Below are 27,164 nucleotides of genomic sequence, written 5' to 3'. Positions count from 1 at the left end.
GCGTTTTCCATCCGCGTAAAGTCACGATCGCGCACCACTTTCGGCGCGACTTCGTCGCTTAAATTCGGGAACTTCTCGTCTAGGCGGCTCACGTTTACGGCGCGCGGTCGAGGCGCGAGATAGCGGCGTCCGATAGCGCCCGGCTGGAAGTCGCATTAATTTTCCTCGGTCGACTCCCTCGCGCGACGCTGCTCACCCTCGCCTCGCCGAGGGGGTGAGTGCTTCGCGAAACGGGCACGCAAGGGACGTTTCTCCCCGCGACGGCGGCATTTAGGTAAGGTATTCACGTAACACATAAGCAACCGCCACGCGCAACCCACCGTGTGCACAGAGATAAGAGCCGAAGGTGGCATCTTAGGCGCTGCTTCGAATGGAATAGAATTAAATTCCCCGGAGCAAACCGCAGAGAGGAAGAGAGAGAGAGAGAGAGAGAGAGAGAGAACGCGTGCGCGACTCGATATCGCTGGAACGATATCAACAAGAGAGCGGGACAAACTTCTCTCGTAGAACAGATAGACGGATAGATAGAGGGAGATGCGTGGGGGAAGAATGGCGTTGAGAATTCTGATGCTGTAGGTAAGACGTTGCCAAAGGACACATCGTCGCGAGAATGCAGTTCAATTTATAAGACAAAGTTAATCAACGTAATCTTTCGATAAAGTACTTGAAACGTTTAATAAATTGTTAGAAAGGGCCGTTTTTGTTACAACGAATTGTCGATATTATTCGTTTAATTTGGTTTTAATGAAGATATTTCGTTCCGCAAGAATTTCGGCACAGCAAAATTACGAGAGTGTTTAAACGGCACAGTCGATTCATTTGGTATGCATGGTCCCGGCTATAAGTCAAGGAATCGCCTAAATGTCCGTAAAATCTGAATCTCCCGCACTCATCTCGGCAATCTCCCTTTCTCTCACTCTGTGAGTATGTACACCACGCCCAGTTATTTCAACAATCCTCTGAACTTATCGCACATTCAATTTGTCAGGCCGAGACCACCCTGTTTTAAGAATTCCTCAAGAAGCACTAACCTTGTCTCATCTTTTACCGTATTTTCTTATTCCGCGTATATTTCGCTTTATAACAAATCTGCTAAAAGGTCAAATAAATTACAATTTATATAAATGTAGAGACAAGAGATGTAGTATTTATATACACATAAAATTTGTTTAATATAACTTAGCTGTGCAATTTTTTTTTTAGAATTTTTATTTTTATTTTTATTTAGAGAAAATTGACAGATTATTATGATATTTTCATTAATATTTAATAATTGATTAAATGATCAAGTATTGATGTAAACTTTTGCTTCTATACGTTTCTTGCTTTTGAATAACACGGACGGTAAATGGAAAACCGAGCGTGCGACCAAAGCGGCCAGAAGGGAATCGCGATGATTCTGTGAAATATGGCTCAGAGGCGAGCAGGTTTTCGGCGGGGCTGCGTTAATGGGTGATTGATAAACGACCTTTTCTCATCAACTGCATCGACTGCATATTTATCACCGTGCGGCCCGACAGAAATGCGCACTGCACTTGCAGCCGCGTCAGCGATGCGAGAAGTGGATGACATTACTCCTTTTGCGAAGCGCAAAACACTACGAAAAAAACAAGTTCAAATAACGCACGAAATAGACTTTCGCTACACTAAAAAAGGAAAAATTTATATCGAAAATTTTCCAACGTAATTAAAATACTCCTAAAATTTGTATCGATTAGTTTTTAGATATAGGAATGCACATATTTTCGTATTAAAATTTTTGTATAAATTATTCGATATAAATATTAAATAGCAATTGAAAAGTTTTCAATATATTTTTTATTTTAAAAAATGAATAAAATATTAAATAATTAAATTTTCCTATAATTCTTGCTTAAATCCGCGAGGCACTCGATCGATGACGTATTAACTTCTTTCGCGAAGAAGTTAATGGAGCCAAAATATACGCATCATGTAAGGTGTCCAGTTAGTTGACGTAACAGACCCTGCCTGTATTAAAGTGGCGCCCTATGGCACCCAGTGTCGGTGTTAAACGGCCCTTCGACGAGCCACGCTCGGTGTTAACAGCTCACGCGTGTCTGCCACGTGTCGGCACCGTCCGCTCGTGCGTTTAACTTGGTCGAATTAGGCGACGCGAAACTTGCCCTCTTTCTGGCCGATTTGCAGGATAACATGGGCAGACGGTGGCGATTCTCACGCGCGCAACGTATTTTTCTACTCGAGTGATTTAGATTGTAAACTAAGTGAAACGAATTTGCAGTTTGCGCGTTACAGTTTCGTGAGACTAGGGGTAGGATAGTGAAAAATAGTGGAAAAACGACGCGAGAAGAAAACATGCGATATGTATCACCTACATATGTACAGCTACATTAGATAAACATTTTACTCTTTTTCTAAGTAGAAGCAATTTATAATTAATCAAAATTTATACTACATCTCTTTCGTCTCTATTGTATTATTTTACATATTATATCTTTCTATAAGAAAAAAAAGGAGAATGAAAAAGTGCAGTTCCTTCTCTTAAAAATATTGTTTTACCCGAAGCGAGGCAGAAGGGTGTAAAATGGAATTAGGGATCGGTATATCGCCATCTCTATCCGAGTTCACGGGAAACGGTGCTGTATATGATCGGCAATAAATATAGTTCATAATCCAGGAATGGCTGTGCTAAGATACAGAGACGTTTCGTAGCCGCCCCGTCGTGCGACGCGTGTCACATGTAACGTCGTCGTAACGATTCCCTCGCGACTTTACGACTCCGAATTAGGATTAGAGTGTCGCGCATCGCGCTATCTGCTGCACATGAGGCGGATCGTTTAATTTATTCCGCGCGTGAATTGCCGAAGAATCATCGCCGGGAGCATCTCGTCGTGGCGTTCGGGTTTATCGTATTACCGAGATTATGTTATTCGAGCGATCTCGGATCTTTTAATTTTCATTACAGAGTAACTTGTTCATCATTTATTTTTGTATACACTGAGAGACGTAATTCTCTGCCACTTTTCTTATTCCGATGTTCAGTATCGGTGAATAAAAGAAAAGACGAGAATTTCTCCCAGTATTTCTGAAGTATCCTGTATAAGAGATAAAAGAAACGATGACGTTCTTCTGTAAATACTAGTTCACAAGTCGCGGCACCGGATACAGGATAGCGCCAATCGAAAAGTCATTACAACTTTTTGTCGACTCAATCAAGAAGTTAATGTCCTTTAACCTCGCGGCGTTCCCCGTAGGATTTGCCAGGATCTCGGGAATCGCGTAAGAAATCGACGGCTCTCACATGCCCGGTAAAATAGATCACCGGCGTATGATTGATCGCCTATTGGCTCCGTAGCGGGTTTTTACTCATTTTATCCGCTTGTATCGGGAGTATTTGTATTATTTTTCCGACATGAAACTACGATGCCACCCGTCTTGACTTATTTCGACGTTTACGCGCGTGCGAAATTTCATAAAAATGATTAAATGAATCCGATTTGCAGTAATTCGTGTTTTGATAATTGTGCACTCGAAATGAATAAAATAATAATGTAAGCGCTGAAAAGATGGTTAAGAATAAGAATAACAATTTGCGAATGAAATCGAAGACGCGTTACTTTTAATTAATTCTCAAATTAATTAAGGGAAAAAATAATTAATAACATTGAAGACAAAAATAATGCAATTTGTAAATATATATGCATACTTGTCAGTCCGTTTACGATATATAATTGATAAGCTCTCGCGAAAGAATTTTCCAAGTTTCTCTGAAACGGATTCACCCCGTCGTCATCGTATCTTCATCGGCAGACCCGGGTCGTCTGCCGAACGTCCAATATAGTCATGAGTTGGCCATAAAAAAGGAGCGGACGCGGGCGTTAAAAATATTCAAGATCGTTTGTCAGACTGAATTACAGCCTCCGGTCGTACCAATTCCCCTCCTTTCTCCTGCCATCCCCTTCGTCACCCTGGCGGAGCGGAATTCTGCGGAACGCGTTGCGCAACGCGGAGAGGGTAAGGCAGAGTCGGGTGGAGAGAAAGGGGGTTGCAAGAGCCGACGTAGACGACGACGACGACGACGACGACGACGACGACAATCCTGGGCACATGTGTCGAACCTGAAATATGTAGGCGTGGTCTGGATGCTGTTAGCAGACGCATCCCGACGAGCGAATATGTTCACCCCTTTGCTACGCTCCACCCCCGTATAACGTTGCGAACATCGCCATTGGCCGGTGCCACCCTCGTTGCGCCTCCACCTGCCACGATCGCGCTACCCTCTGCGACGGCTATCCCTAAATACGGGGGATGCGCGAACGGCACTCTCATTTTAACGCGAACAGCCGACACGGCTCCGAGTGTTCGCCACTTAGTGCAACCCGGACTGTACACCGGATCGGTGTGGTCCGTTAAAGGGTTCATTTCGCCTCTTGTTGCTCTCACGAGCTCGCGTGCTCGCGAGGCTCGGTTTCGGCGAAACAGCCTTGTGAGAAAAAAGTGCAAGCTAATGTCTTAGAGAAGATCGAAGAAGCACCCTAAGGGATGGAAAACGTGATCGAGCTAGTGTAGCGGCGCGTGTTTGGAAGAACACTTGCCATCCTAATCCGGTAAGTCATTTTTATTCTAATGTATGTATGATTGTACATAGTAGAATATACACGCAAATATTTAATATACATTTTCAAGATTTTTACAAAATATTAATTTTAAAGTGACTTTTAGAATACTTTGGAATGTTTCTCGGATATTTTCAATATTTTTACATTATTGGATTATTTTATTTTTAAATATTTAAAGTGTATTTTTTCGTAATATCATTATGGGATAGTCGATTAATTATTAATGTTTTATATATATATATATATTATTGAAACTTAGCTTATGACATTGATTTTTGATGGAAATTAATTATCAAAAAATAATTAATAATGGAAATAACTCGTATTATATTCTATAATTTAAAAATATAATGTTGTAATTATACGATAAAATATGATTTTACTTTCTCTCTATCTTATATTCATCTTGTTTTAAAATTACAACAAATTTCTATAGAAAACTGACTGATTTTTTTATAGAACTGATAATAATTTTATAAAAATGGCAAGTCTCATATGAATCCTATATCAATTTTTTATATGTATATTGATATTTTTTAAAAACAAAGTTTGATTGCAACATGTTTTAGTCGATAAAAATATAAATCGTGAATGCATTACATAATAAAAAAAATTAAATATTAAATTGTCTATTCAAATTGCTAATTTTCGATAGTTACTTTGATATTTCGTTTTCAATCGAATATATTTATTCCAATAAAATTTATATATAATATATTTATCGAATATATTCGATGATATTAGCATAAGAACATCTCACTCTTTGAAAATTTGACTGCATAGATATAAAAATCTGATTTCCATTATTTGACATTCCATTGAAATGAAGGACCGCTTACCTTGTGCTTCACTTTCTCTCGACTATCCTGACGATACCAATTTTGCTTTACTCCGATTTCTGCATCTCGAATGTAGGACAGCTGGACCAAGTGTATCGAATCTTGGGCGATCAATCACTTCACGCCGATGCGACGTTAACACTCATTGTCCACCCTCCGTCATTGTTTCGCAGGTCGATCATCCGGAGCGAGCAGGATGACAATGGAAGATCGCACGGGTGGCATCGATCGCGCCGCCCCCGCGACCTCGACGCCGGCTACGACGACGCTGACGTCGGCGTGCCCCACGTCTATCAGCGATGTGACACCCGATGCCTCGTACCCTCTTCAGCGTGCCAGCAAGCGGACCTTCGACGTCGCCTTCCTGGTAGCGCCCGACGAGAACCTGGCACGTCGTCAACACGAGAAGTTGCGATTGATCTCCAGTCGAAAGGAGCGTCCGCGAGATGACATCTCCGTTGATAACGTCCTGGATGCTGAGAGGTTGCCGCAGAATCTCACCATCAAGCACTACGACAACGATTCCGGCGGTTCAGAAAGAAGGCGAATGTTACAATGCACGGAGAACTCGTTGAGTCCGCCCTACGTGTCGCCGAGAACCTTGACGCCGACCTTGCCGGGACTTTCCCCAGACACCGACGGAAGGAGATACCCGCCGAGCGGTGGCGGTCGACTTCAGAAGACTCCGAGTCCGCCTACCTTCGTCAGTCATCAGTCTATGCTGACTACCTGTCCGGAATCGGCGGATCCTTCGGTCTTATCCTGCGCGAAGGTCTACGAGACTGGTGGTATCCCCTGCGTGAGCGATCGCCACGGCGAATCTCGCAGTGCCTTCACGAAGGTCAACCTGGCAGGACAACGAAACGGCTTCAACGATGACAGCCAGGCGTCTCCTAGATCGTCGATATCGCCGGACGATCGCGCTAGCTATCAGAGCAGCGTCAGTCCGCCGGTGGTGTCGTTGGCCGGTGCGGCTAGTTACAAGTACGCGCCGTTTCCCACCAAGATGGCATATCCATTTTTGACAGTGGGAGCGGAGACCGGCCAGTCGGGATTGTTGGAGAACTTGAAGATCCCGCAGATCGCTCAGCCGCCCAAGGTGCCCAGTCCGAAGGTGTCCGCTTTCCGACCGGATCTTCCGCCGGTCTATCCTAATCTTTCCTACAATCCGATCTCTGTTTTCCCGCCGATGGCGGACGCTCTCGCCAGACCGCGATTCCTGGCCACGGCCGCCGGCCTTTTGCCGCCGTCATTCGCCGCTCTGACCTTGCCGGCGCAGAACGTCTGCGCCAAATGCAATCTGTCGTTCAGGATGACTTCCGACTTGGTCTACCACATGCGCTCTCATCACAAGAGCGAGAGCGCGGGCGAAGCGGCGAGAAGAAGGAGAGAAGAGAAGCTTAGGTGTCCGGTCTGCGACGAGAGCTTTCGTGAAAGGCACCATCTCACGAGACATATGACCGCTCATCAGGACAAGGAAAGCGACGGTATCGTCGAGCAGGTTGAGGTCAAGAGGAGGGCAACTTCCGTTCACAGTAAGTGACGACGAAAATTGCCGATCGAGGACGAGATTCTAACGGCTGGCTATTCCTTTGAGAACTGAATCGATGGATAACGGGAAGCAGCAGCAGGCTATCGATGCTCTTAGGTAATAACGATCAAATTGTTTGGCGCTTATCAATTGAGAAAGAAATCGAGATATCGCTTCTTGCGAAAAAAATACGTTTCAATTACGTATCGGAGGTATACAAATCTTATCATCTTCTCGGTAGTTGTGGTTAAATACATTTTTGCACATCTCTCTTCTATCGTGAATATATATATGCGTTGTGCAGATTTATCGAGATATTTTTTATCTATGTATTTTTTTTAATAAAACTGTTAAAGAGTTAATTTCAGAAAATCGCGTCGACAAATCATTTGAATAATAAATAATTGAAAATGAAGACTTTTTCCCGGAAATTAAATTTCAGCAATGTGCAAAAATATATAATAAAATCTTATTTTTTATTTAATTTCAAGCGAACTCTGTTTCGACATCTACATATATTTTCGAAATCTATACTTTTGAAGGATTCGTGACAAATGTATTCTTATTGTAGAAAGTTAACAATTTATGGCAAATTAAAAATTTATCCTATTAAAAATTTATTTGAAAATGGACAAAGAATTCGTGGATAAAAGACGGCTCAATGAATCTGCGACATCATGTATAGATGTATTATTGCGGCACTTACATTGTATACGCGTCTACGATAAAAAAATTTTAATGTCTATAGAGAAATTAATATCTGCGTCGGTTGATGTACTCTAGTTTAACGCACTGCGATCAAGACATTCCCTGTCTAGTCAATATTAGGTAGGAACAATTTGTAAATATATGTCACTCTTTAAAATAAGTAAGAATTATTCATACTTTGAGAGAAAAAGAGTGAAATGTAAATAAATTAATAATATATACGATAATTCTTGACAACAGATTATTAGTTATTAAATTATAATTATTCTTGCTGCGCTGTGCGAATAATAATTAAATTAATCAGTTTAAAATGCAATAATTTATCATTTTCAGGAATGATTATTAATACATTTACTGCAGACACAGTTGATATATAAAAATATTACTTTTTAAATATCACGTTCAATTCGAATATTATATTTCCATATAAGGAACAGTTCTATGAACAGTCTGATATATAATTTTGACGTTTCTCAATTTCCAAAAATGTATAAAAATTTGAAATGTGTACGATATGTGAGTGGTGCACACGTCTACATAATTCGTGGTTATATCACTAGCATTTATATTTCAAAATGTTTGCAGACATTTAAATTTTATTTGGATCAATTATGTTTATTTTTCTAATTGTTACGATAAAAATATAACGAGGAAGAATATTTGATATTTCTATCTCTTCTTTTTTGTAAATCCAACAATTAAAATATTATTCAAAAATAATATTCAATTATTTATCAAACGAATGATTCGATCTCTAAAAAAAAAAAAAAAAACACAGCTACGTGGACACGAAAGCAACTATAGCAATAAAGAAATCTAAAATCACATATATATTTGGGGAAAAGTAGCGTGGTAAAATTGTCAGAGCCAAAATATAATCGCGGTCGTATTTCGATACACTCGCAAATTACATACGGTCCATTCGAACGACTCCATTTCCACGATGTAGAAGTAAAATATTTGCTGCGTATTTATAACGGCAGGCAGGTGAAACGGGCGGTGGATTGCGGATGCAATGATGATAACGGGGGGTGGCTGGGGGTGCGGAAGGGTTGCAGGGAGGGGAAGAGGGTTGATGCAAGCGTGTAAAGCGCATTTCGGTCGTGTGTACGGAGGTGAAGGCGGCCTGGCAATAAATAGATCGTAAGCCGTAACCCGCGTCACACACAAACCGTCGGAGCGCGCATAATGGTAGGAAACAATGAATGCCGTAATCGGAAACAGTGCCGGTTTGTTATCTGCCATTTACACTCCATTTAACTTCAAATGGCGAATCGGCCGGCGCGCATTCGCGTTTTAAATACAGCCCGGCCTCCAACCACCGTCGAGAGCCGCCCTCACCGTCATCCCTCCCCTTCTGCACTCCTGTTTTCACCCCCGCCGACAGTGTACGGCTTAACATAGGGTTAAGCCGTCGTCGAGTGGCTTAATATTGTCCGAAAATTATGTGAATTATCGCGCCGCGTTTCCTACCTCGCTGAAGAAACTTCAGTCGTACCGAAGTACTCCACAAGTATTTGCAAACATTTTTGTCAAATTATAAATTATATATATGTAATTTGTAACAGCTCTTTAGAAAATTTTAATCTACAAGATTATGAAAAGATGAAAGAAGTGAAAAGATTTATAACATAAATTATTAAATATTATACAGAAGTAATTCGATGCGTCGATATATAATATAAATTATATTATATTTCTGATCGAATCAATCGTTTAATTATAATTATAGTACAATTCAATATAATAGAATTTTCTGAATAGAAAGTTATTTATAAGAATTTTGAAAAAAAGAGATGTAATCATTAAGATAGCATATGCAAGTATTCTGTACAGCAATAATCACAGTAGCGTGTAAATATTCGTAGTGAAACTTTTAATACCAAGGAGATTGCATTTATAAATGAGAAAAATATAAGTAAATGTCGGTGTATCGATTAAAGGAAGAGAAAATCGTATGGATGTTTAATGAAGAATTCGATATTATCTTCAATAATTGTCTCGTATCGATAATAATATTGAGGTATTAAGATATTGCGACATATGCAAAGTTGTTCTAAGATTAAATGTAAAATATAAATCTGTATAGTGAACATTGTCGATCTCTTATTTATAAAGAATATCGTTCTGTTTCGTTTTATAAGAATTGTTTTATCAAGATATCACGTTACATCACTTCGTTGTAAATATCACATTGTACATAAGCACTGTATGTAATTCAGATCGTTGTTAATTATAATAAAAGAATATCCGTGATACACATTATATATAAACCATCTTATATCCTTTTTATATCGTATCTTATATCCTTTTATGTATATAATATTAAGTTTAATTTATATAAATTTATTCATTATATTTATGTAAGACATTTATTTTTATATTAATAGAAATCAGAGATATTTTTTATATTTGTTGTAAATTTAATTTTTATTGTAAATATCTATTAAACAATATTTTTACATAAGAAAAAATGTAAATAAAATTTTTTTTATCGTTTTTTATAAACGATTTGTTAACTGATTTTGTTGAGCATGATAGTGATTCGTACTGACTTCAAATATAGAATCGATTTTGCTCTTTGCTTTATAGACGTCGTCCGTCCTTCTCTTGTCTCCTTGGTGCTAAATCATCAAAAGCCGATTACGCGGCAATAGATTAATTTCTGGCTACTTAAAGACCTCCTCCTGACATCTGAATCGATTGTTATTTCATCTGAGGTTCGAGCAAAATATAACTATCTCTTTCAAATTTATTTATAAGAAATAAGAGAAAAGTTTTATTTTATATAAATTTGTTATATTATATAAAATGATATTTTTATGTATCAATTATTAAACTTTTTAATTAAATTTGGGAAAAATACTTGCATTGTCTTAATACAAATGAATAAAAAATAGTTGTGTTAATTTATATATTTTATTGACACACACAAACACACTTTGAATCAATATTTTTATAAATAATATATGTGTATAACATATATATTATAATGTATAATATATACATGTATATTAAATTATATATGTCTATGCGTCTTTTATATTCAATTATATATTTATTAAGATACATGTATTTTAAAATGAATTTTTGAACATAATCAAATCGTGATAGTTATTAATTGGCAAATTATGTTAAGATAAATTTACATGTTAACTTGTCGAATTGTACGTACATGATTTTTTTCAAAAGCAAAAAATATCTTTTTCAGAAAGACAACTGTCTCTGTCTTCCAAGAGAAAGTTGGAAAATCCCCTAAACGGGTAACGTTAAGCTCGTTGAAACCGCGGTCAATACGACAAACAATCTCTTACCGCCCTCGTTTCGGCTTAAGTTCGCCCCTTTACCACCCCCGAAGTAAGTGTACTTACCCTCTGCCCGAGGTCCATAAAGATAAATAACGTGAAGCACCCGGACCTCGACAGTAGTTGTATCCCTTACAAAGCGACGAAGGGGTCTCTGAGGACTCTCATCATCTCTTCAGCTCTTTCCATCATTTCTCTTGCTCTCTTTCTCGCACTGTATACTATGGCAAAATTCTTTGCTCCGCTTTCATCCCTTTTCTTTATAAACTTTCTTATTTTTCTCTCACGTTTCTGATTTTTGAGAAATGATTGAGAGCTTTACTATATCTTTTATACACATATATAAATATATATATATATATATTGCATATTGTTGCTTTGTTATAAATATAATTATTTTTAAACCAATATTACAAATTATTTTGTGAATTATGTTTGCTCATGTTTAATATTTACTGATAAGAAGAAAAAGAAAAAAGCTATTGAGAAAATTTGTAAAATGAGTAACAAGTTTGTAAAGCAAATAAGTTACTAATTAATTTATGATTGTGAAAAACGAATGATAAATCGATTAATGAAACGAAAATGCTTTGCAAAATCGGGGCTCCATATTTTTTCTTTAAAAGTCGAGCATTCGGTATCACTGTCTTTCTTTCTTGTGATCGGTTCGCTACCCTTCCCATTCTTGTTAGCGATACTTCCCGTGGAGAATCGCGCGCATGCTTGTTCTGTCAGTGAAATAATGACAATGTCATAGCCCGGGGCCGATTCGCTACGGCACCCTTGCCACGTGGGCGACGATTGGACGCGGATATGCTAATATGGCGTCCGTTCCGAGACATTAAGTTTTCGGTTTACCGATTCTCGCCAGACGAGCCGCGTCTTGACGTCCACATCACTTCCCACCATTGTGCCTTCGATCACGCGTTTTCTTCGGGGGTTCTGTGGGGGTCTTCGCAACACATGAGTCATTGCGAGCGTCCATATATAAAGTTGGATCCTTTTTCAGTCCTAGACAAATTTAGAAAATTGTTTTTCTATGAGAAACATGAAATAAAATTTTTAAAATTACTTGTACATGAAACTTAAATTTTAAATTGATTATATACACCAGTTGCTCGATGTGACGTTTAATTAATATGCGAATGCAAAGATTCATTGAGCATCGCTTTATATGAGTTAAGTACATACTTGTCTGTCCTTATTGTCAGCCACCCCGATTCCCGCTTCGTCACGGTCTTCCGGTACGATTATGTAACTTGACTGCGAACACGCAGCTTACATCGGTCTCACGATGCAGCGTTTCGCTGTCAACCAGGCGTCGCTAAACGATTTCGTTCGCGCGATCCAACGCTTTTCTAGGGCATATGCTGCAATTCGCTCATAAAGTTTCACACGTATGTTTGACACGCTAATAATGTTCATAAGATCTTTATATCGCACTCGCGATCCCGAAGTATTATTCTGATCTTAATGCTTTTTCTCGACTCAAACAATGAAAAAGAATTCAAGATTTGACAAGATTTTTCGTCACTAACATTTTCACATATTTTTACACGGACAATACTTATATCCAGGAATGCAATGTTTTTCACCGATATCGATATAATATCCCAATCTCCTTTTCTTCTCGAGATACTTAATTACAAGCAAAAGATCATTATTTTGTGCTCGCGCGTTCGCGTTATGGATTTTCGATCGCGGGATTTCAAGGGGTGCATCGACTGTCCCCGAAGCGCAACGGACGATCGAAGCTCGCGGTGGCAACCTTGAAACGTTGAAGCGGCGAGCCGTCTCGGCTTATTTACGACGTACGTATGATGAAAAACGGAAGCGCAGCCCCGGCATGATCGTGCGGCCGCCCGTAGCGGATCGTCCGGCGGAGGGATGAAAGGGCCTCGTGCTCTCTCTCTGCCGGAGCACCTTGATTTACTGTCGACGATATTTTCTCGTTGGCGCTAGTTGGCGCCTACCGCACCACCGCGCCCGACAATGGCGGGCCCGCTTGACATTTTGTTTCGAATTATTGCTCCGCGCTCGCGCGGCCGGTCCTTTCTATTTCGTCGGTCCTCTACCGCTTCTCCACCGAGCGCGACAATGCTCTATTTTATTCTGTTCTATTTTTATTCTGTTTCGCCTGTTTTTTTTTTTTTTCGTCGCGTTATTTTTCGGCAGCCGCTCGCTCTTTGTTGCGCCGTCGCGCGACGTCGACGCGTATCCGCCCGAATTTCGCGGCTCTCGTGGCACGGATTTATCATTCGCGAGAAGTGGCTGCGCGAACGGCCTTATCGTCGGATAAGGATAGGAAGTGAGCAAATAAGGCGCCGTTCTAAATATGCGTAGCTATATGTGTTTTCTGTGATATGAAAAATATGGATTTCATAATTACAAGATTTATTTTGATAATTAAAAATTTTTTATTTTTATGTTTCAGGTGCTCTAGACTGGAAGAATTCAATTTCCTCCTTTTGGTGAGTCACTTAATTTGATATTATTGTTTTCTTTTGATTTAATTGAAGCTTTTGGAAGAAGCCGGCGATTGTGATTTTTTTTCTATTGTCACTTTTCTTAATTCTCTTGCGATTAATTGTATAATTTGAAACAATTATTTTTTGTACATTTTAATCATGATTTTGCAAGACCATGCAACTATACATTTACAATTTTTCTATCCGAAAAAGAGATATGTAAAAAGGTTTTTGAAGAACGTGTACTAGCATGATATATAATACACACTATAAAGATTATTTGTACAATATAAATTTATAATCGCTAAGAGAAAGCTCAGCAAAAGATGAGCAAAAAGTGGAGAACTCGCGTTTGACTTTATCACGCTATTTTCCTTTTTTCTTTACGACAAAGCGATCGTATATATTCGCTTTTAATCAGCAGCTGGCGTGGCGCGAATTCTTAATCTGCAAAGATCCATTTTCGCGAACAATGACGGAAAGTTAATAAAGGGAGCCGAGCTCTCTCTCTCCTTGTCTCTCTAACCATCGAATCATTTGACAATGGAAAAAAGAATTTCGACCCTGCTTAAATATGTCCGACCACAAAGCAATAAAATATCTTTATCTTACTCGTGCCATTACCCCCTTGATTCGGAGAGTTCCAATTTACATTCCTATCGGGGGGCTTCGGCAAGATAAGTCCATTTAAATAAATTAGTAATGCTATCTCCTGCGCCGCGCGAAGGTAAGAAGGGAGGGGTGGATTAAATAATATTTTATCAATTTTCGCTGCGATTCGTTACGCAGCGCGATTCTCCATTCAAAATGCCGTTTTGACCGCGTGTTTCCGCATGTTACGCATCGATGAATCATCTCGAAAAATTATTTGGGGCGACCGCTAGCGTTATTATTATCATATCGCGATTAAAGATACGAGGAAGAAAAAAAAACCAAAGAAATATTAATTATTTTAATGCAATCCATCAAACAGATATTTTTTAAACTTTGAAAAATTGAAAACAAAGTGATAAATATAAGGCCAACTTATCGAGCTGAATATTCGAGATGTTCAGTCAACTACCATTTATTACATGTATAAATTATAAAACTACAGTCATTATATTAAAACTAACGCAAATTACAATCATTCTATAAACGTTTCGACCGCACGCGGTCTTCTTCAGTATAATTATTGAAATATAAATTCTTACAATTCACATAATATCGAAATTTAATTATAGTTATTCAGAATCAAGAGTTTTTGAGTAATTAACGCGTATTTCAATCCGTCCTGTCCAACAATGTTCGCCTCGATATGATCCCTGATTTTGTTCAGATCTCGGATAGTTTCATCGTTAATATGCGAGAAATTAACCCGTTCCGTAGGCGCTGCGATTTATAAAAAATTACCGATCAACGCATGTCCAAATTATAATATGTATCCCCTACAATTGGTAGTATGCTTACCTATCATCGTTCTTCTTGATAATTTTGCTACTTATTAACAGTTATTAAGGATGACACATAACAAACCAACAATACAGAAAGACAGCTCATTTTAAACTCTACTTGATCGGAGAGCGTGCGTGTTTATATATGATCTAATATCTATGTTTTACTCGTTAATGTCCTATTTGTCCTATTATTATTTCTTGTTCGCTAATATATCCAAAATATCAAAATACGACTCGCTAAGTAACTCAGTATCTTTGTTTAAATTTAGTCCATTTTTTTGTTCCTTGATATGTAGCTACATATCAAGGAACAAAAAAATGGACTAAATTTAAACAAAGATACTGAGTTACTTAGCGAGTCGTATTTTGATATTTTGGATATATTAGCGAACAAGAAATAATAATAGGACAAATAGGACATTAACGAGTAAAACATAGATATTAGATCATATATAAACACGCACGCTCTCCGATCAAGTAGAGTTTAAAATGAGCTGTCTTTCTGTATTGTTGGTTTGTTATGTGTCATCCTTAATAACTGTTAATAAGTAGCAAAATTATCAAGAAGAACGATGATAGGTAAGCATACTACCAATTGTAGGGGATACATATTATAATTTGGACATGCGTTGATCGGTAATTTTTTATAAATCGCAGCGCCTACGGAACGGGTTAATTTCTCGCATATTAACGATGAAACTATCCGAGATCTGAACAAAATCAGGGATCATATCGAGGCGAACATTGTTGGACAGGACGGATTGAAACACGCGTTAATTACTCAAAAACTCTTGATTCTGAATAACTATAATTAAATTTCGATATTATGTGAATTGTAAGAATTTATATTTCAATAATTATACTGAAGAAGACCGCGTGCGGTCGAAACGTTTATAGAATGATTGTAATTTGCGTTAGTTTTAATATAATGACTGTAGTTTTATAATTTATACATGTAATAAATGGTAGTTGACTGAACATCTCGAATATTCAGCTCGATAAGTTGGCCTTATATTTATCACTTTGTTTTCAATATACGAGCGACAATTGTATTAATTTATTTGAAAAATTGAGTTTCTCACATGAACAATACACACGTAATAATTTATCATATATTATTCGAAGTATACAATATCGCAAAAATTTCGTAAAAAATGCAGCATGAGAAAGAGAGAGAAACTAAAAAAAAAAAAAAGAGAAAAGGAGAGAATGCGGGACACACATTTAATTTTTCAAAACGGACCGCACGGCGAGCCTTTTCGCGGGCCATGACACCCGTCTCTGCACGCAATTGCCTTACCCTTATTTCGCGTGTGTTGGTAGGACAATATAATGGGGCATAACAACGGCGTTAACACGCAGTGGCCGACCCCGGACACGACCCGCGACCCACCCCGGATGAAATACACCTCTGATAATTACTAGAAATTAATGCGGCGGCCTTACACACGCCGCCCATTGTGAGCGAGCTACGCGCGAGTTTAACCGGCGGTCGAGTTTACGCGATCTCGTATTTACCTGCGTTAGGGACGGTAATCGCCAACACAATTCTAACACCAGATTAGCGAGGCATGCTCGTAACGCGTATTAATTATTGCTGCTCGCCAAACAGGAAGATGGAGTACGCCGGAGAAATGGTAGGAAAACAGAAAGAAGGATTCGTGTAATTCGAATCGATTAATTCCGCTTTTCGTCGCATATTTCGCTGCATGAATATTTGTTTAGTGAAATACGGTGTTTTAAATGAAGTTGAGTGGAATAATTGCAATCGTTGGAGATATTACGTATAAATGCCACGTAATGCTTTTCCAACGATAAGATTAATACTCATTGTGTAAAATCGTTAAGAATACAATTATTAATTTTGTTCAATACAAATTAAATGCATAGCTTTATTTATTTTTCTTTATCCAAAGATTATTATACCGTTCAAGATTATTTAATTAATGAACTTTCTTGGCAATTAAAAGCTGTTAGCAAAAGAATCGAATTATCTATATCTATATTTTTTTATAGTACTATTTATATTGTCGCATCTCTTTCTCGAATCGAATATTAATGAGAGAATTGTGATTGGAAAGGAGAGAGCAAAAAAGGATGACGTGGAAAAGATCGTAAAATCAGAAAATGAAAATCAGCGCCGACAACGAAGCGGATGTCCGAAGCTATAGCGGGGGTGTTTCGCTATAGAGCGAAGACTTAGAGGGAGTCGGGCGGGATGTATTAAAGCTGCGGCCGGGACCACAGCAGAACAGATAGTTTAATGTGAATTTATTGCGATCGAGATATCGCGCCGGCCAGAGTCGCGTGGCTACGCGCGCGTCGTCAAGCCGATAGCTGGCTGCGGTAAATGCTGGCGACGGTTTGGTCCATTGTTGAGCGGCTTCAAACTGGCCCCAAATCGTCCGAGATGTGACCGAGTGAACGTTTTTAAAACGGGGAGACGGTATCGCGGTATATCGAGGAGGACAGCGCGTGCGGGATCTCTCTCCTTCTCTCTTCAGGATCTCGAGGGTTGCGCGCGATTTGTCTTCAGCCGTGACAAATTTGCGTACATTATTAGTGAACATCCAAACAATAAAAGAGTTCCAAAACTGCCTAGAATAATGTCTTTGAGAAATATTACTGCGCCCGATAGAGCTAGATTTTTTTCAGATTAGTCGCTGAAATGTCAAATCGATGATTATACTTGGAAAAGCAATTATCAGTGAGACAGAATACATAATTTATACTTAATTCTGACAACGATTTTACACTTGATAAATTATGAATTTTATAAATTATATATGATTTATGTTTAAATTTTTAATACTGTATATATAGTACATATATACATATATCTCCATATACAATTAATTTTATAATAAGTATTATCAAAAAATGATTGGCAAGAATAAATTTTGCTCCTGCGAACGGTAGATGAAATGTGAAAAAACACTTTCGTCTGAATTTTTCCGAGCAGAAAATGGGAGATTTTCTTCTCTCGCTCATACGACTTTATTCTCGGCGACGATTCTTGAAAGCTTCAGATTTTTGTAATTCGCGATTCCGCTACCCCGACGTCTTTTCCGCCTTAAGTGTTCTCGAGTCCGCAGGTGTCTTCTGCAAACGCGGCCGCGCTGAACGTATATCCCGCGATCGTATATCACATTACTTTAATTCATATGGTAATCACGCGGTTCAGCCTGCTATGCCGGTTCGCCGAAAACTTTCGGGACAATGCGAGGGACAATGCTGGCGCGGGGGAGGGGGTATGTGTCGGCGGGGGTGACAAGGGGCACATCGAGGTGGCTGCGGAAGAAGCGGGGGCTGCGGCAGAGTCCGGTGGTGCGAATGCGATATTGAATTCGCCCCCTGGCGACGTGCCTGTTATCGACAATGTCCGACCGCTGGACCGGAAGCCATTTGCTCGCTCTGTGACGAAATTTATGAAAGTTTCCAGCGCTCTCGCGGTGGACAATTGCTGGCGAGAGAGAGAGAGAGAGAGAGAGTAGAGCTCTCGCGCGCGTACGGTAAAACGTGCGCTAGGTGTCCGTTCATACGAGTATCGTCGCCGGGAACATGTTCCGCTCGTTTCTGCATTGGAGTTATATCAGGCAGAGGGAGGATTCCATCCGGATAGGGCACATTTTTTGCACAGAGGATTTTTTCGACTTTTGTTGAAGTGTAATTTTGTATTCAAGTTAGTGTATAATTTCGTAAATTTATTTTTTCTTTATATTGTAAGTAGGTATGATTGTTACATTTGTAAATTTGAAATGCGCAACGGGAAAACATATGTTAAATACGTACGTAATGTTTTGGGATGCAAAAATGAGCGTTTGCAGCTGATTGAGAAAGAAACAACCTTACGATATGAAGAATTCATTTGCACACAAAATAAAGAGTTTGTATCAATAATACATCAGGATGAATATATTATCATAATATATATGTTTTTCCACAGTTTTGCAAAATTCATTAATAATATTTACATAATGCAGTTTATAGTTCTACAAATCTTTCCTGAACTAGACCATTTTATATAACTCACTCCCCGGAGAGAATCTGCATCTGCTTGAAATACTCTTCTGCGAGTAAAAAAAAATGCGAAATAAATATATTAATAACGTTATTTACGGAATAATTTCTATATTTTGTTCTGCTTAACTCTCACAAAAACTGCAGTATATAATTTCTACATTCTGTCCGCAATTAATTGACCCACATACTCGCTAGCCAATAATAAGCGCAAAATAGCGAGCAACTTTTAACCAGCGCGGTTTCATAAATCGCGTGTAATTACGAACATAGTGCGACGATCTGTCTCTATTTACACGCGGGACCAAAAGTCGCGAAGTGATCTCCGTGGCGAGCAATCGTAGACATGAATTTCCCATTAGGGGATGAAAACCGCGGGTCAATCCGCGACGAATCCATATGCCGAAAAGCGCGCTATCCAATCTGAAAGTGGCTGGTTAACTCGTGCAGCTTATGCGCCATACATTGCACTTGTATATACATACGTGACCACTGTTGTCTTTGGCCAGAAACTGTGAAAACCACCAATAGAAACGAGTATTATCGCTCGTCCATTTTTATTCTCCTTTTTCTCCTCGAGTACGATAAATATTGGTCCCCCATTAAGAAGAGTCTTTTTTTAATGAAAAGGATCTTTATCGTATAAAAAATTAAAATTTTTGATATACATGGAATCAGAAATAATAATCTCTTTCGAAAAAATGTTTAAAGTTCTTCAGACACTTACTTCTTAGACATTTACTTCCTTTTCCTCAAACTGTGAGATTCGGCAGTTATATGGACATCTGGAAGAGATTTCGGCACTGTCTAGGAGGAAAAAGCGAGGATGCAGAGAGATCTTTCGCTATATCCGATGTTTCAGCACGGAAGGAATTGGCCGGTCAGCCATATGCGTCGCCTCTCGCTCTCTCTCTGCGCTCAGCGAAAGGTGGCGATGCGGCGGGGAACGCGAGGGTGACGGCGTGACACGGGGGTTGAAGGGGGTGGCGGATGAGTATGTGCATGCGTACGTGTGCGAGTGTGTGTTCCCGCATTACAAATTTAATCTTACAAATGGATCCGAAAACTTGGAAACAATGGAATATATGAAATGCGGCCGCGTATATCATGCCGGCGGTGGAGACGCGGGGTGGTACCGACGGCAATATTGTCAGGGCCGATCCATATTCTCCGAAAGCGCGGCGGCGAGAGGGTGGGGAAAGGGGGCGAAAGTGGTTCCCGCCAGGGCAGGGCGGGCGAGCGGCAAAACATGCTTCTGGCACGACAAGAAGGACCTCGCGCGCGGAGGTAGACGCACGGTTCCTGTCGCATTCGAATCCCGCGCAAACCTTGCGAATATAAGCATCCCTTCCGCGAAATTTTTCCTCGAGATTAGGGATTGTTAGGCCTTTATCGCGAAAATTTCATTGACACGTTGTTAAGAAATAGAGCACGACCTGCGAACGAAAGGCGCATTATAAGAAAAATACAATTCTTTTGTAATATCGGAAAGAAATATTTTTATCGGCTCTCAATATTAAGAATATAAATATGATGTTTTTTAAATCGACTAACAGAGCCAAAGCACGAAATAGTATACTATTTTGTATTACAAGAGTGGCTTTGTGCGCGAGGTGGCCGATCGCAAGCCGCCATCTTGCGGCGGCACGGTGCGGGAATAGCCGTGTTCAAAGTCATTGTCCACGGCTGAAGCCGTGGGCAATGGCTTTGAACGCGGCTTATTCACTCACCGCGTTGCCAGATGGCGGCGTGGGAAATCGACCGCTTTCCGCACAAAAAACACGTACACAAAGTGCCACTTTGCCTGCACGTGTAATACAAAATTAATTAGTTCGTTTCCCGCTTCTTTCGGACCTAAATTTTTCGCGCCTATTTCTCCATATGTAAGTTTCGAGATTAATTTATATATGGAACTTAGTGATCTCAAACCAAGAGATACAGTTCCGAATAATGAATTTTTCGTGCTTTGGCTCTGTTGGCCGATTTAAAAAACATCATATTTATATTCTTTTGTAATATTATAGTTAAATTTACAAGACATAAAACAATGGAACTGTAATATCGTTGCTCATTATTTTTTATTATTATTACTTGTTATTATTGCTTTGAAAAAATATAGTAGAATTTAAAATTAAAGTTGGAATATATATGACCCGTTGATCCATTTTGGCGCACGTAAAATAGAAAAGATATAGATTTGCATAACAATGAATGCGACCGCGTCGCTTTACAGCACTTATTCAAATTCTCGTCATCATATAAAATTATGAAAGGCGGCAGCTGCATTAATTTTAGCGTTGAAAGCTCATTGCAATTACAAGTAAATCACGGTACCCGTTGAGCGCGACACCCGCAGGAATATCCGCGTTCGGGAAGTTTGGGGTACCGAAATACCTGTCCCCTGGCTCGAGAAAGGGAAGGTCCCGAGGTTGGTTTTCTTCAGAGGAGAGGGAGATAGAGGCGGTTACCCGTGTACACAGAAACGTGTATCTATCAACCTACATCGGCGGTTTCCTTCCTGCGGGACTCCCGGTTGCGGTATCCCGCGGGGAATACACACCAGCTCGGCGATTCACAGGAGTGTGACTGGGCGAGTCCCAGGAAGCGTGTGCTTTGCTAACGATGACAAACTGCCCCGCTCTAAGACGCCATATTTATGCTAATCTCGGCACAAGGGTAGAGAGCCCGCCGCCTTCAACCTACGAATTTACTCGCGCCCTTCTGCCCTTCCACAAGTCGACCCTTCTCCCTCTCTTCTCTTCCTATCTTCTCACTCTCTGGAGCGTCGGGACGTTCCGCACCGACGATTCCACGCGACGTCGAAAATTTTGTGAATTACGGATTTTGCGTGTGCACGAGTTAGCTCCTTGCTCGTTTTCACCTTGTCACTTGCAAAGCGATTTTTTTTTCATTGATTGAATTTAAAGCGCTTTTTTTTTCATCGATTGAATTTATCCAAAAGAAGACACACGGAAAGATTAAAACGACTATAGTTTTGATGCTACATATATTTGTATTTATGATAGCGAAATATTCGCATGACTCATGAAGAACTTATTGTACAGATTTTCTCGGGGAACGAGATTTTCTCTCTTATTCGCAAAGATTCGCTCGATCTGCGTTATTACGATCGTCCGTTGCTATCGTCACCAATCTGCTAAAACGCATCGCCATACTTCATAAACACCCCTTCGAGCCGTAAGGCGTATTACAATCCAGGAACCTCGACGAAGAGGGTCGACATTACTTTTCTATTAGAGTGATTGAATCAAACCGCCGGAGAATCGATACTATTTTATGCGCGATGCTTATTATTAAAATCGCACACTGTATTTAACTTGTATTTTCACTATACACATTTGTCCATAGATACAATTAATTAAATCTATATTTTAATATCAAATAGACTGCAATAATAAGAGTTTTCTATACAAGAGAGTATTACACACATTTTATTTTAATTTAGGGTTCACATTCATAATCGTCATTAAGATATTGTCAATTATAAATATAATATGCAAAATTTATATATTAATCGATTAACACATTTTTTTATGAAATTGCTTGCAAACTTATAATGAAAGAATAAGTTTTTTTCGGAAATATGTGGCAAACTTTTACTTGTGTAAGAATGCACTTAAACAGCATTTATCATATTACATGTAATTAGAAATATATAGAATTCAAATTTTATGATGTCAAACAGCAGCCGCAATTGAAAAGCGGTTAATACCGCATTAATAAATTTAATAACTCCGCGTTATAACGACTCCCTTTATTAAATTTAGTAAATCCGTGCAATCATATATTTATTATAATAATTTGCATTATTAAATTTAGTAATGATGCGTTAATTTGATAACTCGCGTTATAATATAAATCGCGTTATTAGATTTACTAATTTTACGTGAGTAAATGTATATTTTATCTAATTATAATTTTTTTTCTAATTCGTGTATCACTTTATATCTAATATATACACAATATAAATGGATTGATTTGCATTAATAAATGTAAAGGTGATAATATTTCTATTCGTTGCTCGCGTCGGTTTTGCGTGATATTAAACGCCGAAATCTGTTGACGATGCGATACCGTCGTTGACGTCTTGGAATAAAATCGCAGCCGACTCTCGGTCTCCGTCCGCCCTCGAGGGAGCGTTTACCGCGGATAATTCATATTTATGACCGAACGCTCTATCAACCCCACTTGCCTCGTATACATTTAATTGAGACGTCCGTGTCGGAGGCAATAGGGTGCGAACCCCGTTGTCTCAGGGGGTCGCGAGCACAATACTTGTCGTGCATGGGGCACGAATGGACTTTGTGTCCGATTATCAAAGCCATCGTTAGCGGTCGGATCAGATATTCTCGATACGCGAGCGTATCCGACGACATCATTGTCCGTGATCATTGTGTGGTCGAACCATCAGTTTTACATCTCTCTGTAAAATTGATATTCATCTTTGGAATTTTGAAAGAGCTTTAAAACATTTTTGATATCTTGGATTTTCGTTTCAGAATGAAACTCTAAGCGATCGAGTATGGTAGGAAATAACTCATTTTGATTTCATTTTACATAACATCGTAATATTGCGACACATTTCGAACTAATTTTTTTTTTATTTTCTAGAGAATTCTACTTAACCATTAATAATGTTGATTAATTTTTTCATTAATTTACTTGGTCAGATTAAAGGTAAGGGCACGTTTCTAATATATTTATACATATGGACGCTGTAATAAATCTTTCTTTTCGGTTATATAGACAGACGATGCACGACAGCAAGCAGTTAAATCGTAACTCTTCAAAGTGCTTGTTGTTTTCGATACTCTGTCGTCGATTTCTCTTTTTCGACTTGCCGGCGGAAGCAAAGATTTGTCACCGTGATGGTGGCCGCAGTAGCCGGTAATTTTTTTCTTCGACAGTTATTTTCCCAGCACGGCTTTTGTAATTCGAAGGTTGTAGCGAGTAGTAAATTTTCTGCAAGGCAATACCGATAAACGAGATCGTGGTGTTCGCCGCCCGACCCAGCTCGCGACAGATCCACTTAGTTTTTAGAGAACGCCCTTTCGCGTACGCCGGCCCCTCGAGTATTAAATACTAATTCCATTAAAGCGAGAGGAAGGGTTGCCATATCTCTGACCCATATTTCATGCCGAAAGCTTTTCAATCTGAGAAAATACTTATAGATCCGCCGCCGTCCCTCGGTAACGTTCGCGACGAAAATATGGAACGCCATTGCTCAACGAAGGAAGGAAACGCACTTCGATGACGCTTCGGAATCGTAGACGCTTGTTTTTCCATCTTTCGTTCGGTTGTCGCGAAATAATCTGTTCTCGCGCGTCAGAGATATATATGTGAACGTCGCTTACTTTTTACGACCGTGGACGAAAAATGAAAAGTAATTTTCTTTGCTATTATATATATCTAAATTTCTCGTAAAGCAAGACATGATCAATCGCAATGCGTTAATTCGACCAGCAGGAATAAATTCTCGAATTATTAAAGTATTCGGTCTCTTATCTGCGGCGTGTGTAACACCAACCGAGGACGAGATTCGGCCGTATAACTCAGATTCGATTAAGTCGCCGGCTGCACATCCCAGAGATCGGCTAAAAAGCGGCGATTTTCGGCACTTCGCCGTTGCTCTTCGATCGCGAAGTTCTTGTCGAGGCAGATAAATGCGAGCGATTCGCTGCCGCGCGCTCGATGCAATCACGTAGAAGGCCGTGATAACGGGTTATTCAATTACCGGACGATTCGCGCGCATTAATGGGGAATGCTCGGCCGCGAACGGCCGATTCACATTCGAAGATTACGGAGACCTGGATGGGGGATAATAAGAATGTCCTGGACCGCGTCGCCAACTTCCGTCGATCACACCCGCCGACTCGTCGTCGCTGCTTTTTCTTTGCTCCTCGCAATGTAGCCGCGTTATCGGCACTCGCTGCGGAAACTTTCGTTTCAATTACTTGGAGAACCGTCCGGAAACTATAGCGTGATAACTCAGGCAGATACATGGCCCCAATCGCTAAAAGGTCTTTCGATGATGACGCGAGTGTCTTTCAAGCGCGAATACGATGACCTATATGACGAGCGTGTGTCGCTTATGAACGCACATAATAACTGGATGTTGTCTTACACTGACTGCTTCAATCACATTGACTTTAGAGTATTTTTTTTTTAATTTTAGATATTGAAAAATAGATGAATTTTTTCTATTCTTTTCTTAGGAGACCTTTCTATATAAATCTTCTATATAAAATATAATATAATATAAATTCTCTATATATAAAATAATATAAAAATATACATATATAATTCTCTTATCGATTAGAAATTTTATATCATTATAATTAATATATTTTTTCTTTAATACTTTTAGATATTGAAAAATAGATAAATTTTTTCTATTCTTTTTTTAGGAGACCTTTTTATATAAATCTTCTATATAAAATATAATATAATATAAATTCTCTATATATAAAATAATATAAAAATATACATATATAATTCTCTTATCGATTAGAAATTTTATATCATTATAATTAATATATTGTTTCTTTAATATTTTATTAATTTAATATTTAGAATTTCTGTACGTGTGCTTTGACATTTCCTATTGAAAATGAAAGATCGAAAATTGGTTTTGGCGAGATACGAGGCGAATAAAGAAACCGTCGGTGGTTCCATATTGGTCGCGGTACTGGTGCAACCGAGCGTTTCCAAGTCATCGCGAGTCGTATCTAGTCCAACGATTTGAACTCGCACACGCTTCTGCTTCGGGGGTCGGCGGTCAATGAGCGCAATAAACTCATTCGACGATTTACCGTGAATCGCTTTACAACCGTCGGTTAATGGCAGCACCTATATTTCTACCCGCCTTGCAGCGAGCAGTTCCTTCATTCTCCTCCTTCGCTTTGTATACGACTGATTTCCCTGAGTTCTCTCTGGTTTCATCCGTGTGAAAGGGGAGAGAAACTAGTTACCGAAACTGCGCTAGTTTAAATTATGAGTCGTGGCGCCTTCGCGATTTATTTTTGAAGGGTGGCCGTCCTCCAGTTCCATTCCCCACCGCGGTCCGAGAACCGTGAGTATCCGTGGTTGGTGACACCGAGTACTTTATTTCTCGCGAGTCTCAGAACTCCTCGCTCGACTCTTTTATTTTTCCTGTTCTCCTCTTTTCGCTACGACGACGTACTGCTTAACGGCAAACTTTCTTTGTGGAAGTTCCAGTCGTCGACGGTACGGCGACGATAACGGGGTGAAAAGTTTGAGAGTGTTCGAAGATTACACGATACGGCTTCCTATTGGCCCGTGACAATAAAACGCTCAGCGTTATACCGTTGTTTGACGATCGAGATGGCAAGAGAGCGTTCGATTCAAAAATTGAGATTGCTCATATTGCATTGCTTCGCTGTATAGAATTATAGACGTCCCACGTCTCGTTGATATTTTTGGCTTTTTGATTAACAATAAAAATATACCTATATAATTCTCTTATCGATTAGAAATTTTATATCATTATAATTAATATATTTTTTCTTTAATACTTTATTAATTTAATATTTAGAATTTCTGTACGTGTGTATGTGTGCTTTTTACATTTTCTATTAACAATTTATTATATCATATTCTGAATCAGCATTAAAATCGTTACGTTTAACGCGAATAAATAATAAATATGTATTTGAAGAATGTTTAGAATGAGTACGGTTGAAAGCGACAGCGCTTTTAAGTTAGTTTGCCTTGTTGCGATCAACTATGCGCGTTTATCACACTGTTGCGCCTCTGCCGTCACTTTCCGCAGTTATTTCAACTATCCGCGGAAAGATTCTCGAGAGTGTTCGTGCAGGTGCGCGACCGAAGTCTCATCCACCTTTTCTTGCACCTTCTCTCCCCTTCTATCAATCTCGCGCAATCGTTCCCTCTCGCTTGGACATTTACATGGCAATAGCTGGTGCACCTACACCACCGGCCGGGGTTGTGCGCCCCGAGGCCAGAATTGAAACCACCTCATTACCACCGTGGCGGACCGTGAAGGGAGGGTCGAAGGGCGAAAGGGGTGCGAGAGGGAAAGGTTAGAGGGGGGAGGGGAGGGGGCGGATGCGCTCCCTGCGGGATGAGGCGGCTGCCGGAGAATCCGTTTTGCGAATATTGGAGGTAATGTCGCGAGCGGTTTTATACAACACCCGTTCCCGCCCTTGCCAAAGCCGCCCTCTCTTTCCATCTTCTCTCTCTCTCTCTCTCTCTCTC

The 27,164-nt window shown here is 39.5% G+C and overlaps 1 protein-coding gene and 2 long non-coding RNA genes across 3 annotated transcripts in view; 2 read left to right on the top strand and 1 right to left on the bottom strand.

Moving 5' to 3' along the window:
- Positions 1-27,164, top strand: part of LOC114930770 (uncharacterized) — a 140,516-nt gene that overhangs the window by 28,933 nt on the left and 84,419 nt on the right. Inside the window, exon 4 of the long non-coding RNA XR_003819533.2 lies at positions 13,416-13,452. This is a non-coding gene — a long non-coding RNA (uncharacterized LOC114930770). The remainder of the gene's footprint in view (positions 1-13,415; positions 13,453-27,164) is intronic.
- Positions 4,321-7,276, top strand: LOC114930749 (uncharacterized). The gene is made up of 2 exons (XM_029302596.2): positions 4,321-4,586; positions 5,611-7,276. Exon 2 carries the CDS (start codon positions 5,634-5,636, stop codon positions 6,978-6,980), a length of 1,347 nt encoding a protein of 448 aa, XP_029158429.1. The 5' UTR covers positions 4,321-4,586; positions 5,611-5,633; the 3' UTR covers positions 6,981-7,276.
- LOC146722044 (uncharacterized) lies at positions 14,500-15,071 on the bottom strand. The gene is made up of 2 exons (XR_014925361.1): positions 14,899-15,071; positions 14,500-14,820 (listed from the first exon to the last, which is right to left on the bottom strand). It is a non-coding gene; the product is annotated as an uncharacterized LOC146722044 (long non-coding RNA).

Source organism: Nylanderia fulva, unplaced genomic scaffold (assembly GCF_048542155.1).
Source record: "Nylanderia fulva isolate GAGA-0341 unplaced genomic scaffold, ASM4854215v1 Scaffold38, whole genome shotgun sequence".
Lineage (NCBI taxonomy): Eukaryota > Metazoa > Arthropoda > Insecta > Hymenoptera > Formicidae > Nylanderia > Nylanderia fulva.
This window is presented reverse-complemented; position numbering and strand designations above follow the sequence as displayed.

What these genes read in the sequence shown, in the direction of transcription:
- LOC114930749 (XM_029302596.2), top strand. Translation starts at nt 5,634, where the DNA reads ATGACAATGGAAGATCGCACGGGTGGCATCGATCGCGCCGCCCCCGCG.